Raw genomic sequence first — 19,491 nt, 5'->3', positions numbered from 1 at the left:
CACCCAAAATCTCCTTAAGCTGATAAGCAACTTCAGCAGTCTCAGGATACAAAATCAATGTGCAAAAATCACAAGCATTCCTACACACCAATAATAGACAGTGAAATCATGAGTGAACTCCCACTCACAACTGCTTCAAAGAGAATAAAATACCTAGGAATACAACTTACAAGGGATGCGAAGAACCTTTTCAAGGAGAACTGCAAACCACTGCACAAGGAAAGGAGAGGACACAAACAAATGGAAAAACATTCCATGCTCATGGATAGGAAGAGTAAATATTGTGAAAATGGCCGTACTGCTGAAAGTAATTTATAGATTCAATGCTATCCCCATCAAGCTACCAGTGACTTTCTTCACAGAATTAGAAAAAACTACTTTAAATTTCTTATGGAACCAAAAAAGAGCCTGCATAGCCAAGACAGTCCTAAGCAAAAAGAACAAAGCTGGAGGCATCATGCTACCTGGCTTCAAACTATACTACAAGGCTACAGTAACTAAAACAGCATGGTACTGGTACCAAAACAGATATATACACCAAAGGTACAAAAAACTGAAAGTGGACCCCTTCTTTATACCTTATATAAAAATTAACTCAAGATGGATTAAAGACTTAAATGTAAGACCTAAAACCACAAAAACCCTAGAAGAAAACCTAGGCAATACCATTCAGAACATAGGCATGGGCAAAGATTTCATGACTAAAACACCAAAAGCAATGGTAACAAAAGCCAAAATTGACAAAAGGGATCTAATTAAACTAAAGAGCGTCTATGCAGCAAAAGAAACTATCATCAGAGTGAAAAGGCAGCCTACAGAATGGGAGAAAATTTTTGCAATCTATACATTTGACAAAGGGCTAATATCCAGAATCTACAAAGAACTTAAACAAATTTATAAGAATAAAAACAAACAACCCCATCAAAAAGTGGGAGAAGGATATGAACAGACACTTCTGAAAAGAAGACATTTATCCTGCCAACAAACATATGAAAAAAAGCTCATCATCACTGGTCATTAGAGAAATGCAAATCAAAACCACAATGAGATACCATCTCATGCCAGTTAGAATGGCAATCATTAAAAAGTCAGGAAGCAACAGATGCTGGAGAGGATATGGAGAAATCAGAATGCTTTTACACTGTTGGTGGAAGAGTAAATTAGTTCAACCATTGTGGAAGACAGGGTGGTGATTCCTCGAGGATCTAGAACTAGAAATACCATTTGACCCAGCAATCCCATTCCAGGGTATATACCCAAAGGATTATAAATCATTCTACTATAAAGACATATGAACACGTATGTTTACTGCAGCACTGTTCACAATAGCAAAGACTTGGAACCAACCCAAATGCCCATCAATGACAGACTGGATAAAGAGAATGTGGTATACTACAAGGCTACAGTAACCAAAACAGCATGGTACTGGTACCAAAACAGATATATAGACCAATGGAACAGAACAGAGGCCTCAGAGGTAACACCACACATCTACAACCATCCAATCTTTGACAAACCTGACAAAAATAAGCAATGGGGAAAGGATTCCCTACTTAATAAATGGTGTTGGGAAAACTGGCAGCATGGAATACTATGCAGCCATAAAAAAGGATGAGTTCCTGTCCTTTGCAGGGACATGGATGAAGCTGGAAACCATCACTCTCAGCAGACTAACACAAGAACACAAAACTAAACACCACATGTTCTCACTCATAAGTGGGAGTTGAACAATAAGAACACATGGACACAGGGAGGGGAACATCACACACCAGTGGGGGGCTAGGGGAGGGATACCATTAGGAGAAATATCTAATGTAGATCACGGGTTGATGGGTGCAGCACACCACCATGGCACGTGTATACCTATGTAACAAACCTGCACATTCTGTACATGTACCCCAGAACTTAAATTAAAAAAAAAAGATATTCATCAAATCAGTAGTTAATGGGGACTGATGTCAATGTATAGCTTTACCTCCAACTAAGAGGAGGTTGTGAAGATACAGGAAAATAGTAATGAGAGACATAAAGATACTTGCTATGGCGCAATAAAAAACTGTACTTTTATTAAAAAGTAAAATCTATTGTAGAATAATTTTAGATTTACAGAAAAGTCGAAAGGATATAGAGTTCCTTTACTCTCTTCAGCCAGGTACCTCTAACGTCTTATATAACCATGGTACATTGGTCAAAACCAAAAAATTAACAATGATGTGGTATTAACTAGACTTAGAGTTCTGCAGATTCTCAGTAATGCCCTTTTTCTATGAAGGATGCAATCGGAGATATCACATTAAATTCAGTCATCATGCCTCCTTAGCCTCCTCTGCTCTGTGATAATTATTCAGTCTCTTTCTGTGACAGTGACACTTTAAAAAATCCTCTCAGAAATTTTGTGGAATGTCCCTGAATTTGCGTTTGATGTTTTGTCATAATTAGACTGAGGCTATGTTTTTTTTAAGAAAATCAGGGAGCTTTGAGATGTACACTTCTCAAAGTATCATATCAGATAATACATGTTATATCAACATGACTTTTCATTGGTGATGTTAACCTTGATTACTTGGTTAAAGTAGTGCTTGCCAGATTTCAACAATGTAAAGTTATTTTCTTCTCTGTCTGTACTCTATTCGTTGAAAGCAAGTCATTAAGTCTAACTCATACTTCCAGGGGAGAAGAACTAAGCTCATGCATCAGAGGGCATAGTAGCTACCAATATTATTTGGGATTCTTCTATAGGAAAGATGTGCTCCTTCTTCCCCATTTAGTTTTCAACCATTTTATTTATATCAGTATGGATTCATGGATATTTACTTTATTCTTTGTGCTGTAATCTAATGCTATCATCACTTATTTAGTTGCTCAAATTATTCCAGTTTTGGCTACTGGCAGCTAAGTGATTTTATATAAATCACTGAATCCTCCAGCAACCCAGTGAGGCAGGTACTGTTAGCCTTAGTTTACAGAAAAGGCATCTTAGGCTAAGAGAAAGTAAGAAACCTTCTCAATGACATCTTATTTGTGGCAAAGCCAGGATTTATACCTAGTAGTCTGACTCCAGAGTCTATGTGTTTAGTTTGGCTATGCTATGCTGCTCTCTCAGGGAAAGAATTGCTCCACAAATGTCAATCAGAGGTAAGGCATTGAATCACTCCTTCTTAGACAGTATGTACAGAAAGAGCCACAAATGGTCAAAACTAAGCCTGCTTCCAGGTGGGAGAAGGAAAGAGTGGTTAACAAAGGAAAGAAAAGGGATAATAGGAGCTTATAGGACAACTAATGTCATGGAAGGGAAGAAAAAAGTTCATTGAAAGCGTAATCAGTATGGTTGCAGGGCCACAGAGAAAGAGCCTATGGTCAGAAGTTTAGTGAACCGCAACACTGCAGTATAATGGAAGGATGGAAAACAAAACCAGATCTCAGGAGATCAAAACTGTTACAAAGGAAGAAGGTAAAGAAGTAATTTAATAGAGAAGAAAGTGCAGGTTCAAGTAATTTTTTTCCAGGATGGAGGAGGACCTATTCACAGGAAATCCTACAGAGAAGGAGAGCTCTCAGAAAGCAGGTGTCGAAGCTGTGTGCATGAGAACGAGAGAGGACGGGGGCTAACCCTGGAGTTCAGGAACCTCTCCTCTTCACATACTGGAGGTAAGTCCAAGGATAGAGGAATTGCTGAGGTGAAGGTACAAACTTAGGATGATATCCTCGATTTTATTAGTAAAAACGGAAGCAAGGTCATCTGCAGACAGTGAAAGAAATGAGAGATGTCATCCAGCCCTGTCAGTGGCCAACATCCCTGGGTCGGTGTTTGGTAGAGCTGGTGAAATTGGACAAGCTAGAGTCATTCATGGTGACAGAAATCAGCAATGGTTTTTCTAAACTAAGCACAAAATACAGCTAACAAGGGTTATTTCGAATTTCTTCAGAAATATTCTTAAAATATTAAAATAGGATTTTGGATTTTAATCTAAGATACACTACTACACTGATAACACAGGGCTTTAAAAAAGTTCATTTCAGAAGCATTTTAATTTATGAAGCTACTGAGAGTGTTTTTTATATCCAGATAAAGGTCAAACATTGGGGGGCAAAATTGTCTAAGAAGTTTATGAATTACTGACTTAACATATCCCTAAGTATTGTAGATTGCCCTCATCTAACATAGTTATAATACTACAGAATAAATAATTTCCTTTACGTGGACCAGAAAGAATTTACATTAAAACATATTATTCATATTTGTTATTTTATTATATATTATTGTATACAACTTTGATAATGAGGATATTATAAATCATACTTTAAGCAAAAATCTATGCATGATATATGTAAGCAGTAACATTTTGAAGAAAAAAGCCATGAAAGCATTTACCTAAAATTTAGTAACATCAAAAAACACTAGTTTGTGCATAGTAATGTTGAAAGCTTCATAATACACTAGAATACTGGTAAGTCTTCAGGTATTGTAAGAAAAACCTGGTACAGGAAAAGACTAAATTAGACACATCCATATCCTTAGATGTGCACATCATCTATAAATAAATCCCACAATGTAGCAGTGCACTAAGTACCCTTTGTTTGGCACTTAACAATACAGACAAACGTGTATTTGGTTTAACGTGATTTTATTATTCTTAGATACATTTTAGTTATTTTATATAGATAAAAATATACAATATTGCTTTTCAAACTTTTAATTTTATAACTGTATAACTGATTGTCATCATATTCATGATTAAAAAGCCTATTTTCCACTAAACAATTTATCCAGTAACATGTGGAAGAGAGTAACAAAAATGGTTTATGTAAGACTTATAATAAAAGGTTTAAATGTAAAAATAGAGTATTAATCTAGACCACTGGTCTAAATCCTTAGATACCTCACGCTGGAAACAAATTATGAAATGTTTCAGACAAGTTTTTTTCAACACGTAAATTGATTCTACAGGTTTAAAGTTGTGACTGAAAATACACAGAACTGAGAGATATTTTGTCCGAAGCCATTTTTATATACATTAATTTACTAAAAAAAATAAAAGAAATAAAAATTGTATTTTTTTTTTTTTGGAGACGGAGTCTCGGTCTATTGCCAGGCTGGAGTGCAGTAGGGCGATCTTGGCTCTGCAACCTCTGATTCCCAGGTTCAGGCTATTCTCCTGCCTCAGCCTCCTGAGTAGCTAGGACTACAGGCTCACGCCACCATGCCCAGCTAATTTCTGTATTTTTAGTAGAGACAGGGTTTCACCATGTTGGTCAGGATGGTCTCCATCTCTTGACCTCATGATCCACCCTCCTCGCCCTCCCCAAGGCATGAGCCACTGCACCCGGCCGAAAATTGTATTTTAATACATCTCAGTTTGGGATTCCATCAGATTTTAAAATAATACATGCAAAATGTGTCTAAGCTCTTCAGCTCTCATATCTAAAGAAAAGAAGAGCTGAGTGCAGTGGCTCATGCCTGTAATCCCAGCACTTTGGGAGGCCAAGGTGGGAGGCTCACCTGAGGTCAGGAGTTTGAGACCAGTCTGGCCAACATGGTGAAACCCGTTTCTACTAAAAATATAAAAATTAGCTGGGCATGGTGGCACATGCCTGTAATCCCAGCAACTCGGGAGGCTGAGGCAAGAGAATCACTTGAACCCAGGAGGTAGAGGTTGCAGTGAGCCAAGATTGTGCCACTGCACTCCAGTTTGGGCGGCAGAGTGAGACTCTGTCTCAAAAAAAAAAAAAAAAAAAAAAGAAGAAGAAGAAAAGAAGAAAAGATGGTGTCATTTTTTCTTTTAAGCCATGTTAGGACAGTAAAGTTGGTAGGGTGATTAATTTGCCTATTGGTAATGAAGATCAGTATATCATTAAAAACAACCTAAAGTTTGAAGGTAAATGAACTATGTGGTTGTCTTTTTTTTAATATCAACTTTAAGCAGTTGGATTCATTACTTGATTTCTTAGGAAGACACATTGATAAAGTATGTAAAGCCCCAACAAATTATTTAAGTGCATATATAAGGTATGGACTTTTTAAAATGAAAAACTGCAATTATCTTACAAATAATTTTGTTCATTATATCTATACAATGCACCATTCAATTCACTCATTACAATACTTTGCACCAAACCTTGCTATCTGCAATCTTAACACTCCTCAAATATGAGAAAAACACATAGTTTCCACTGTTCTAAGAAGCGAAATTTATAAAGTCAACACAATATATTATCAAGGATTATAGGTCTAAAACAGTTTTTAAAGACAATTTATACACATTGAAATGGGTGCTTTGGTTAATTAAAAAGCTAGAAATAAAGCTTCTTGCAATTTAATAAACAAGGTTGCAGTTAACAGCAGATTTTTCACATTGCAACATTCAACTATCATCATGGAGATTTCAATAAAGGTAAAGAGTGGTCTATTTATTTCTTCTGAAAACACTGTTGAGGAATTTAAGTGCTATTGTCTTAATATTTTTATAATAATTAAGAAATAATTTGGAAAGACATTTTACTTTTAAATTTTTTCAACATAAGGCACATAGCAACATTTATAGTCTAGAAACAACTAAATTATGTAATAAATATTTTTTTGATCATTATTTGCCCTTTACCTGAAGAAAGTAGGTAAGCAGTGGAGTTAAAATATGCCTGAATTAATGAAAATGGTTGGATTTAGGAAACACAAATAATATTTGTATGCAGAAAGATATTAATTTAAAAAAGAAAAAGAATACTTTATATAAAATATACATCCTAGAGTGTTATAGGTAGAAAAAAATGTGAGGCACTTAGATGAAACAGTGGAGGAGGAAAGCACTGAGATTATCTTTTTATAAAAAGCACCAAACCATTTATTTTAACATCTGAGATAAAAGCAGAGGTTAACATGATAGGAAAAACTAGTTTAGTTCTGTAACTTTGTATTTGGGGAACTAATAAGAATCCAGTAGTTCAAAACTCAAAGTATTTTATTTTTACTGTGACAGAAATAATTCAAATAGAGAATATTTTCTAATTTAAAAGAATCTTAGTTTCCCTGATAAAGTTTTGTATATTTTGTGGTGCCCAGAATAATGTGAAATGTAGACGGTATCTCACCACTCCGTGGCAGCACCCTTTCTATCTTGACTATAGTATATGTAATTTTGATACCATTTTTAAACTCCCTTTTCTAAAAGCAAAAATTAAAATTTGGTTTGGAATAATTGTGAATAGCATGCATCAATGCCTCCATGTGAACTTGCTGACGTCCAACAGTGACAGTTTTATTATTCCATAATCCTTCACAAACTAATTTAATCCAAAAACCAGGGTCAAAATTGGGCTTGGAATTACAGGAATCCACTGGATGTCAAATCAGGAAAAGGTCTGGCTTCTGACGGATGATGAAGTGGCTGAAGATGTGTGGTAGTCTGAGTGTTATTTATGTTATTTAATTCAGCTGGATATGTTTCATTTAAAACTCCATTCTGAAACTGAAAACAAAAATGGTGATGCAACTTATTGGAATAGATCTTCCAAGTATCTTAAGCCATTAAATAACATTAACGTGTATTTTTAAAATCTTACCCCTGAGAGTTGTAAACTTCAAGTTCCTTTACTGTTGCTAAATTTTAAATCTTTCACACAGTGAAGACATACTGAGGACATATTATGTATTAGTTGCATTTATAACCTGTTTTTCCATTAATTTGACAGGAAATTTTGAATATGGTACAGATGAGTGATGCAGCTGTCTCATTTCAGATTGCCTTTGGGTCAGGTAGGAATTGATGGGTCAAACAGCACAAGTCACGAATTACAGTTAAATATTCTCTATCATAAGTAGGTTTGCTTTGACCAGGTTTCAAGTTATAGGTATCAATGAATTGATTATATTCAGGAATCTTACACTGGAATGCAAAACTTTTCCAAAAAAGGCAGCTTCTGATTTTCTAAATGTTTCTAAATATTCCTAAAATATTACACCACAGGTATGATTTTCTTAACTGATTTCTTATTCATAATATACTTTTAATTAATGACTACTACTGAAAGCATAGTTCTAATTACAGAATCAAGTTACCAAAAGAAAATGCTCTGTCTTGTTTTCTTACACTGCAATGAATTTGGTTTCTATAACTGCTAGTAGAAAAAAGAAAAATAAAAAGGAAGGACATGAAGATGTATAGCTCTGTAGAGTTTTATAGATTACAGAGCCTTTATATTTTAGTTAGTGGACGTTCTGGAAACTTTAAAACAGATTAAAATCATATCCTTAATTGCTTCAAATAAAAGCTACCTTTGTAAAGCCTAAATAGCTGGCTTCAGTAATCAAAATGTTAATTACTTCACAGATCCTCCAAAACATATATAAAATCTATAGTAAAAATCATATAACCTGTATCTTCAATGAATGGCAACACTGTAAATTCTTTAAATAAAAAGTTAGTATTACCTGCCCAGATAATGGTGAGTTTTAAATGATTTTTTCTCATTACTCATAACACAATTCATGTCAGCCATTCTCTTTAAACATACTGTACAGAGCAGTGTAATCCAATAGAAATATAATGTGAGCCACATACAGAACTTAAATTTTTGGCTACAGTGGATTAAATAAAATACATTTCTAAAGTTAATTTTACCTGTTTCTTTTTACTTTTGTAATGCGGCTACTGAAAAAACTAATCATTTCAACATGAAATCAATAATAAAAGATGAGATATTTTACATTCTTTTTTCAAGCCAAGTCTTCAAAATCCAAAAATCCAATGTGTACTTCACACAGCACATCTCAATTTGGACTAGCCACATTTCAAGTGCTGAACAGCTACTCAGTGGCTCAATATTGAGTGTCTTAGCTCAATAACATGTACTCTGGAGCATATGTAGGTCTATAGAATTATTTGGTTATTTACAAAGAAGCAGTGAAAAGTAGTAAGGGGAAGACACTGCAAAGAACTTATGTGGTACTCATGCAACTCCTTATTCGAAATGTAATTTTACAGAATTAACTTCTGTACAATTTGCTTTACTCAAGAGTAAAATATACTTTCATAGCAATTTTGTGAGACAGACTATAACTGAATATTATTCAATTTTAATATAATTGAAGGATGTAAGGAATGAGAATAAGAAAAATTTTCACCATCCTTTTCTATTAAAAAGCTCATATACGATTAGACAAGCAAAATGTATGAAAAAAGCCAGAAAATACAATTAAAGATAAAGCTTCAGGTCATACTTTTAATTATTATACTCTAATACAGAGTAAACAGGGGTCAAGGAGCTTAATTTTAGTTAAGATATTCTTTAAAACTAAACTTAAATATACTTTAAAATGAACTAAATATTTTCTAATGGAAAAAGCATAAATGCAAACATGATGTATTCCTGAGTGGCCAGAGACAGCAGTTACTGACATTATGCCAACTTTTTTTTTTTAAGTGATCATTTTTAGATTTAAAGTGTGCTCACTGCCAGATGGATTCTGATGACACATTTAAACAACAAAAATGCACTATCAAGCTTGATTTCCATGACAGAAAGCCAGCTGAGTTACCTCTTTTAAGAAAGCCAGAAAAGAAAGCCATTCTACCTTAAAGGATGAAATGAGGATAGGGGAGGTAATGTGGAGGAATAGCTAGAGAACATGGAGGTGCCTAGGACTGAATTCCAGGGATATAATTAATCTGGGGTTTCAGAGGCATTGTAAGAAAGCACACTTAAATTTGAGTTTAACTCAATTTCAAACATATATAAAAAAATAGAGCTTTGAAGAAATTATTCTTAAAAAGTGCAATACATTTTTTAAAGTTTGAATTTTTAAATAGCCATATAATTTTTAAAGAATCCAGAAAGAATAAACCAAATTATCTATTTTAAACATAATACTTCTAAAAACTAATTTCACCTGGTAATTTAGGTCATCTTATATTAAGGACACATTCATGTTGCTTCATTCCTTGATATCTTTCTCCCTCATGAATCAGGTGAATGATATATTAGTAACATACTGGAAAAAGTACAGGCTTGTAAAAAAAAAAAAAAGGCAGTCACAGATATAATAAAAAATGCTGTCTCCATGAATGCTATAGATAACCGATTAAAATCAGCTGACATAAAAAATGTGTAACATGTCTATAAGGTAAAAAGAATCACTGAAAGATTTAATTCAGTTTGATAACACCCTTACCTTGTTTAAAAATGCCTGTTGGCCTGGCAGTACTGGATTGCACTGCATCTGACCCACGTGGGTGTGCTGAGGTTCTGGCTGGCACTGATACATCGACACGGCCCCAGCATAACATGTCTGAGGAGTTATTATGGCTGACTGTGGATTTAATCCATGCTTTTGGTTTTCAGGAAGTTGTAAACAAGTGACAAAATCTTCTAAACTAGAAGTAGTGGGGTATGGGGATGGTTCAAAACTCCCCATAGGGTAGTCCAGCTCTGTACATTTGGAATGTTGTGGTAATACAGGCTGATTACAGGAAATAAAGTTCTGTGTATAAGGCATAGAATCCATTTCAGATTTGTAGGGGAACTCTTGACTGATCCCATGTAAGTCTGTAAAGACATTATATTGTTGTGGGTCTTGCTGTGGACAACTGAAAGGCACGAATTGGTTAGAGTTCCAATTTTCAAACATGCCATTAACTTGCATGTGCTTCATTTTCTGACACAGCTGTTGCTGTGGCTCCACTACTATTTGCTTTTGGTGATGCTGCTGTTGCTGTTGCTGTTCTAGCTGTAGGTGTTCCTGTACCATACAGCTTGAGTTCAGAGCCAAGGACTGTTGCTGTTGATAATCTGAAGGTATGAAGGGAGACTTACTTAAAGAATCTTGGACATACGTCAGGATTTCATCCGTTAAGTCAATGTCTCTGAAGTCAACCTCACCAGAAAAATCATTTCTGAAAAATTTTTCATTCTGCATGTGTTTGATGTCTTCAAAATCAATGCCTAGGTTTTTCATTATGCTGTACAAGTCACTGTTTTTACTATCTTGAAAGAGCCCTGGGTGACCTCCAGCAAATGAGTTCCCATCCTGAGGCTGGTCAATTTGCTCATGTTTCAGGATAGTATCATTTCCCATCGGTGCAGTATTATCTTGCCAATTTCTGCATTCATTCATAGATTCGTTAAAAAAATTGTTTTCAAAAGGTGCAGTACTTGAAGTACTTGAAGCAGGATAGAGATAAATAGACTCATCTTGTTGCATCATGGCAGCCAGGAGGGAACTAGGATTGAGAGAATCCTTGTTTAGAGTTGATGTGGTAGCAGAGTCTTTTCCACTAGTGCCATTTTTAGTCCTTAGTGGTAAGGGATCCATTATGGCAGGAAAAGGGTTGGTTGCCTCATACAACACAGCTTCTCCAGTGGTAAACATAAAAGGCAACTTCGTATTTCGTTTTCGTAAATGCTCTGTTCCTTCCTCATCTCTAAAATTGTGTACAAAAGTCTTAGAAAAAATTCTATCAAACATTTTAAAATAAAAATAATTAAAAAAAGAAAAACATAAAGCAAAATACATTGTAATTGAATTCAGAAAGGGACATATTTTATTTTCACCTCAATTATTCTCATGACTGGTGCTATAAAATTGTTTTTCAGACAAGCATATTTAAATGATTTAATTTTTTAAAAATAACTTAGTTAATTCCATGGTCAGGTTACATCCCTACCTGACACCCTGCAAAAAAAGAAAAAAATAATAAATTTGTGTGGAATAAAGATCTACACATAAAAACAGACTACGAGAATTTAGGGGCCAGGCATGGTGGTGCATGCCTGTAATTGCAGCACTTTGGGAGGCTGATGTGTGTGAACTGCTTGAGCCCAGGATTTTGAGACAAACCTGGGCAACATGGCAAGACCCCCACCGCTACAAAAAAATAAAAATTAGCTGGGCGTGGTGGCATATGCCTACAGTCTTCAGCTACTCTGGAGTCTGAGGCAGGAGGACTGCCTGAGCCTGGAGGTTAAGGCTTCAGTGAGCCACATTTGTGCCGCTGCATTCCAGCCTAGGTGACAGAGTAAGATCCTGTCTCAAAAATAATAGTAATAATAAAAAAATAAAAAAATTAGGAATTAGAAAGTTAAGAATCTGAAACAACTAACCTCTTTAATAAAACCCAGAAGCTATAAAGACAAAGATTGGCATAATAATATGAAAATTACTTAATATTAAAGTATTTGTATTTTTGCAATAGAATTCTTAAAGAAAATATTTGTAACATAATGTATTTATAATTTAATATACTATAAAATTTCATATCCATAATAAAGAGCTCCAATAGAGTCTAAGAGAGAGGCAAACAACTCAATAGAAAAACAGGTAAATGATACAAATGTAATTTATAAAAGAAAAATGTCATAGAAAGATGTAAAAAGATGCCCCCCTTCAGTAATAAATGAAAACAAAATGTCTTAGTAACTAACAGAAGCACATAAAATATCAACAAATGTATACAAATATGAACACAATTAACAAACTAGACTTCTGATATATAAAAATAAGATACTCCCAAACGACAGAACATGTATTCTTCATAGGATTACATGGGATATTTTACCAACATAGACCATGTATTAGATCATAAAATAAGTCACCACAAATTTCAAAAAAACTGAAATCCATTCAGAGAATATTTTCTGACTACAATGGAATTAAGCTAAAAGTCAATCACAAAGAGGCAACTAGAAAAATCCCCAAACACCAAAAAGTACAGTAACACTGTATTTCTAAATAATTCATGAATAAAAATAAAAACAAATTAGCCAGTATTTTCAATTAAATAATAAAAATAAGATAGCAAAAGATGAGGGTTGTAATGTTGCACTTAAAGGGAAACTGATATATATATAAGTATATATTTTTTTAAAGTTGCAAAAAATGATAAATTATACCCAAAGAAAGTAGAAGGAAGAAAATAATAATGAGCAGACATAATTAAAATTGAAAACAAATGTATAAAATAGAAAAAAAATCAATAAACCAAAAATTGGATCCTAATAAAGACTAATAAAATCTAATTTTAAAAAGTGCCTTCTAGAAACATTGATCAAGGCAGAAGGGACAAATTTGTAGAGGTACACACATACCCATGCACTCATATACATATGGTACACACATACTCATGTACTTCCATGGGTACTTATACACATACATACATTCATCATGTTCATGGGCTCAAAGATTCAGTATTAAAAAGATGTTAATTCTCCCCAAATGATCTACAGTTTCAAGGTAATTGCACTCAAAATCTCAACAGATTTTCTGACAACTGCTTTCTAAAATGTATATGGAATTATAGAGGGCAAAGAAGAACCAAGGCAATCTTGAAGAACAAAAAAGGCAAAACAAACAAAATGACACACTCTGACATGGAAATTTATAATAAAGATAGAATAACTAAGACAGTGTAATGCTAGACAAAATAGACAACTGCACTAATGGAGCTATTAACAGAACACCACAATCCAGACAGAGAACCACAGACAAAATCCCCTGATCAAAATACAGAGCAGCGGGGAAACAATGACCTTCTCAGTAAATCATCTTTTCAATGTTACTGGTCAATTGGGTATACGTATAAGGGCTGGGGGGAATCAATCCTTACCTGAAGCTACAGACAAAAATCAATTCTCCAGAGTGGGAGGAAACATTTGCAATACAAATATTTGATAAAGGACTCATCTGCAGCATATGCAAGAAACTCTTAAAATCACTGCTAGGTTTAGAGAACATATTCTAAATAAAGCATTGTTATATTTTTCTTTTATTTTACCAATGACACTAGCTTTTCATGTGTCTTTCATATGCCCAGGATAAAACCCTAGAGTTTTATTATTCTTTCTATAGCTCTGCACATGTACCTGCTCAATCAAGTTCGTCAATTCTATCTTCTCAATGTCTCTCACCTGTGCTCTTCTTTGTAGATGAATTACTTAAACTTTTCAATTTTTATTTACAGACTAAAGTCTGCTTGAATTATTTTTATGCTTTCACATAAGAGGACTTATGAAAACGAAACTGTTAAAACAGGAAACATTATTTGTGCTTACGTTAGTGGTCTCTGAGTTGCAATGATATAATCTGGTCTTCCATTTTTATAAAGCAGGCGTGCATTAGACTGGACCCAAGTCCATCGATTGTTTTTTGTAAGAAGCCGGAAAACTATCATGCCACTTTCTCCAGTCTTAATCACTAAAATAAAATTAAAAAATTAAATTATCAAACCCCAAATCAATATAGTAAAGATTATTCCTAAAACAAAGCTCTTGTGACATAGTTCTGGATGTATTTCCTTTATCCCCAAAGACAATAAATTTTAAACAAAAAATAATAAGAGGCATGGAAATAGTTTTTCAGAGTTGTTTTAAATTTATTATTTTAAATGTTAAAGGGAAGATTATGTACCAGACAATTCTAGTAACACAGGAAAGTATAGAGAGAACATAAATTGGGGAAAAAAAGATTAAAAAATTATTTTCATTTTAAATAGGGAATATTTTCCTACAGCCTAATACTTTATAATTTTAAACTAGAATTATTAACACTATTATTGTTACAATATTAACATAGATTTATGAATTGATAACGATGTAATTAAAAAATTCCCAAGCAAAACTTCATGGGCCAAAATGGTCATTTTTTAATAACTAAACAACAATATTTCTACATGGCAGGTGTAGACAAGTTAATGAACAAAGAGTGTAGCCCTGGTTAATCATAATGATATGTTACTAAGTAGAAGTTTATCCATATACTTTACTTAAACACTTTACATTACGTAAGAATTTGAAACATGTACAACAGTATATGCCGTTTTTTTCTGACATGTTCATAAGGAACTACAACTTACTTCGGATATGGGACTCGGCACAATAAAGCATATCAGCTGCATGAATAAACTGATATCCTGATCCTCTCGTGCACAGCTCTGCTTCAGTATATCCTAAAACAATTCTTCCTCTGTTTAAAATAAAAAAAGGTAAAATAAGAATGGATTAAGATTTAACATAAATGAAATAACCAAGATAAATTCATTGGTTTTACGCTAGTTTCTGCAACATGTTTTAGTTCACATTTAGAATTTCACATAAGTAGATGTGAAATTAAACACATCCATGTAAACAGCTCTTCTTTGCTTATGATTGCAAATTTCAGTTTCAGCCTATTTTCTTTTCCTGAATAAATCCATGGAAATTAGTATGCTAAAAATGAATCTAATAGAGCAGATGTATGGGTAACAGAACATCTTTAATAAAAATCTGGAATGTTTTTATAATCTATTTTTAGGGAAGAAGGTTTTTCTAATTACCTCTCTGCATTCTCACATTAGAAAGGAGAAAAGCACTGATATGTTTGATATGATATAAATGTTTAATATCAGACTCTTGCTCACAATTTTCTGAAAGTTACTAAAACTCCTGGGGCTAGAAATCAAATAACATTTGTGCCATTTAAAAATGCAAAACAAACCAACATAAATGTCATCAGAAGAATAAACCTTACTAATACATAAGAACATCATCATTTGAGACAAGTATTGCAAAAAATTAAAAAGATGATTTGTGAGCCTGATTAAATTATTTTACTGTAAAAGGCTACACTGGAAGAATATAAGACAATAGCCAATCTAATAATAAACAATATTACATACACTGTATGTTTTACATGCTAAGAGAGACTTACTGAAACATAATGTACATCCAATAAAATAAAAGTGAAAAAGTCTCACTTACTTGGCATCACAACCAATAGGTGTGAAGTCTAGTTTGTGTTTGGTTCTAAAGATAAAATTTTTGGTCCGGATTTCAAGTATGGATGGTGGCTGAAGTGGAGTAGCTATCGCAAACAAAGCCAACTGAGGTGGAAGTATTGATCCATCTTTCCCTTTCTTTTTCTGTCCATGAAGATACTTTAACTTCCCTTGGAAATTCATTGCCTTAAAAAAGCAACAACAAAAAAGTTCATTAAAATTAACAATATAAAATAGTGCCTTTTTAAAAGGCTCCATTATGGCTGCCTCTAGCGTTCTTGATAATTCCATAAATATTCCTGAAGCTGAGAACTGTTAGTTTCTTTCACTCCTCTCTCCATGGGACGCCCATTAAATCTATCTCAAAGAGTAATATGAAAAATATTCTAAAGGGATAAGTGAACCACTCCTTGTTCCTAATGGTCATAACATGAAAACCTATATCATTTTCCAAGCTTGCCATTACCCTATCATTTTCACCTCACACAGCTCCTTGTACACCAGGCAATCAATATATCCTGAATGGTGATAAAGTCCTAAAGTAAACATTCATTTTCAAGCATACATGAACTATATCACAGCTTATAGCATACTGCATAGTTCATAATCTTTTCTATAGAGGCAAAATATAATTTTATTAGGACACTAAAATGAATCATCATGAAAACATATAAAGAATGCAGAGCCCTACTGAGTAAAGATATGGAAGAAATTTAGAAGACAGGGAAAACAAAGGCACTTAAAAGTGAACATGATATATTTAATTGCTTAAAACAATATCAACCGGTCCAAGGGATGGTTCTGACATCAAAATAATAGCAGCACAAGGAGGAAAAGACCCTCCTGCACACAGATATTCCACCTCAGACATACACTCACATGTCATTTAACAAAAGGGGCATGTTCTGTGAAATGTGTCCTTAGGCAATTTCATTATCCTGTGAGCATCAGAGGGTAGGTTCACAAACCTAGACGGTATAGCTTACTACGCATCTAAGCTATACAGTATAGCCTTTTGTTCCTAGGCTACAAACCTGTACAGCATGCTATCGTACTGAATACTTAAAGCAATTGTAACATGATGGTAAGTATTTGTGTATCTAAACATAGAAAATATACAGTAAAAATAAAGTATAAAAGACAAAAAATGGTATACCTGTATAAGAGCACTTATTGTAAACAAGGTAGGCAGGACTGAAAGTTGCTTTGGTTTAGTCAGTGAGTGAGTGGTGAGTGAATGTGAAGGCCTGAGACATTACTGTACACTACTATAGAGTTTATAAACACTATACACTTAGGCTACGCTGAATTTATAAAAAATATTTTCCTTTTGGCCAGGTGCAGTGGCTCATGCCTGTAATCCCAGCACAGTTTACTGTAACTTTTTTACTTCATAAACTTTTACAATTTTAACTTTTGACTCTTCTGTAATAACACTTAAACACAGTGTACAGCCATACAAAAACATTTTCTTTCTTTATATCCTTATTCTATAAGCTTTCTTCTATTTTTTAATTTTTAATTTTTTTACTTTTTAAACTTTTTTTGTTAAAAACTAAGACACAAACCCACACATTAGCTTAGGTCTGTACAGGGTGAGGATCATTAATGATCCTATCTTCCACCTCTACATCTTGTCCCACTGGAAGGTCTGCAGGGGCAATAACATGTATGGAGCTGTCATCTCCTGTGATAACAATGCCTTCTTTTGGAATATTTCCTGAAGGACCTGCCTGAGCCTGTTTTACAGTTAACCTTATTCTAAAACAATGATTAAAATAAAATAATTAAAAGTATAATAAATTTAAAAATAAAGTAAAATAATGATTAATAGTAAATACATAGTGATTTATTTTTTTTTATTTTCAAGTATTATGTATCATATATAATTGTATGTGCTACACTTTATATGACTGGCAACACAGGTTTGCTTCCATCAGCATCACCATCAACATGTGAGCAATGTTATGACATCATTAGGTGATAGGGATTTTTCGGCTCCATTATGATCTCATGGGACTACCATCATATACATGGTCTGTTATTGACCAAAGCATCATTATGCAGGACATGACTCTACATACTAATTGTTCATGAGCAATAATACTGGGAAAACTGTCTCAAAGCACAATTCTGATTCTGGGTCAGCAAAATCCTCTTCAGAAATAAACACATAAACAAAAATCATTGCTTGGTAATGTTAATTTAAGATTTGATTATCTGTTTCAAATTCCTTGTTATTCACAAAAAGAATATACAATATACTTTGTATTTTCTTCTCCTGTACTTGGTAACATGAGCTAAGGATACAATGAGATAACAGACAAGTCCACTCTGAGGAATCCTAAGCTGCTCCCTACAGTCAACTCCTATGCAGGTGTTCAGACTTTGTAACAAGAAAACAGCATCTCCTATCAAATGATGATTCCACAATCATGAATATACAATCGTTTTTCTATGTGGCAGTTATTTGAGACATATGGAAAGGCCATAATTTTTCTGTCTAGCAGGCATTCAATCCCAAGATGGTAAGCATCCTCCTATTAAAAAAGGGCTACATAATTCTCTCATACCTTAAAAATCCTAAAATACTCAAAATACAAGGCTTCATGCTATTTCACTCAATCTTTGTTACTATATCCTAAAGAGCAGTTTTCTGAGTTATAGAAGACAGTCAAAATCAGAAATAATTACTTTAAAATGTTACCTTCCTTTATCAAATTATTTGGTAGCAGATTTTTAAAGCTGAAATCAAAAACAACCAAAGAAAATTGGCTTAACTTTTTTTTCTCTATAACTTAATGTTAAACTAAATTTGGGCTGAAGATGCCTCTGCTCCTTAAGTCCTTACCAAGGAATTGCAACTTCATTTACTATATAAGCTAACGGAAAGCCTAACAGTAGAATTAAACTTTTGTAACCAAATAGCTGAGTCTCAGTCAGTCACAGGTGGCCAACTAATCAGATCATCTTCAAATAAGGCAAATCCCAAGCTGTAATCAATCAAGCCATTTCTGTACCTCACTTGCATTTTCTGTTCATAAATGCTCCAGCCCATGTTTTTAAGTGAGCTCTCTGAAGCTCTCTGGTTCTGAGGGTTGCCTGATATGGGAATAGTTCTCTGCTGAATTATATTTTGCTAAATTAAATTTGCCTCAAGCTTTTATTGTAACAGTAGTAAAAGCCAGTATCATAAAATTTTGTACCTTACCAGAAAACCAGATGAATTATCCAGCAGACACCTTAGACGACATATGAAGCACCTCTCCATTAAAGGAGAGTTTTCTGGAGGAAGCTGGTCTGGGTTATAACAGACTACTGTCTGGGGGAGACCAGTGGCTTCTGTAGAAATAAAGGCAAAACAAAATTTACTTTCCATTTTGCTGTAAAATTAAGCACTTGAATTAGGTAAAATTTGTATTAGTTTCTAAACTGGAGTCTGTGTTCTGAATACAAAAAAATCATTTTCAAAAGAGCTAATGACAAGAAACTAAAAGTTTATTAAATATCACTTTTACCAGATAGAACTTGCATATTTTTTAAAATTTTTATTGAGCGATCACTGTCAACAATTTTCATATTTTCTAACGCATTTTTGTTTTCTTAACACTTTAACAAATTTCCAAAAACATTTTTTGCATTGAGAAAAGCATTTTTATACCTGCATATGCTAGCTTACTTTTTTCTTTGGTGCATTTTAAACACAATAATTTACATGCACTCAGGTATCAACCTTGTACCTTCCTTCCAT

At 33.8% G+C, this 19,491-nt stretch overlaps 1 protein-coding gene across 2 annotated transcripts in view; it reads right to left on the bottom strand.

Annotated features, from left to right (window-relative positions):
* Nucleotides 1–4,608: 4,608 nt before the first annotated feature.
* The window catches only part of AHR (aryl hydrocarbon receptor), a 47,260-nt gene continuing 32,377 nt past the window's right edge, over nucleotides 4,609–19,491 (bottom strand). The window contains exons 6-11 of one of the 2 annotated variants that reach the window (XM_016957117.4): nucleotides 18,952–19,082; nucleotides 15,724–15,926; nucleotides 14,841–14,950; nucleotides 14,041–14,182; nucleotides 10,166–11,447; nucleotides 4,609–7,463 (exon numbers count right to left, since the gene is read on the bottom strand). In XM_016957117.4, the coding sequence (XP_016812606.1) occupies nucleotides 7,320–7,463; nucleotides 10,166–11,447; nucleotides 14,041–14,182; nucleotides 14,841–14,950; nucleotides 15,724–15,926; nucleotides 18,952–19,082 (2,012 nt within the window). In that variant the 3' untranslated portion in view covers nucleotides 4,609–7,319. The remainder of the gene's footprint in view (nucleotides 7,464–10,165; nucleotides 11,448–14,040; nucleotides 14,183–14,840; nucleotides 14,951–15,723; nucleotides 15,927–18,951; nucleotides 19,083–19,491) is intronic. The other variant, XM_003318337.6, reaches the window with a different exon arrangement.

The sequence above is a fragment of the Pan troglodytes genome, chromosome 6 (assembly GCF_028858775.2).
Source record: "Pan troglodytes isolate AG18354 chromosome 6, NHGRI_mPanTro3-v2.0_pri, whole genome shotgun sequence".
NCBI classification, from domain to species: domain Eukaryota; kingdom Metazoa; phylum Chordata; class Mammalia; order Primates; family Hominidae; genus Pan; species Pan troglodytes.
The sequence above is the reverse complement of the archived record's forward strand: the minus strand, read 5'-3'. Positions and strand labels throughout refer to the sequence as shown.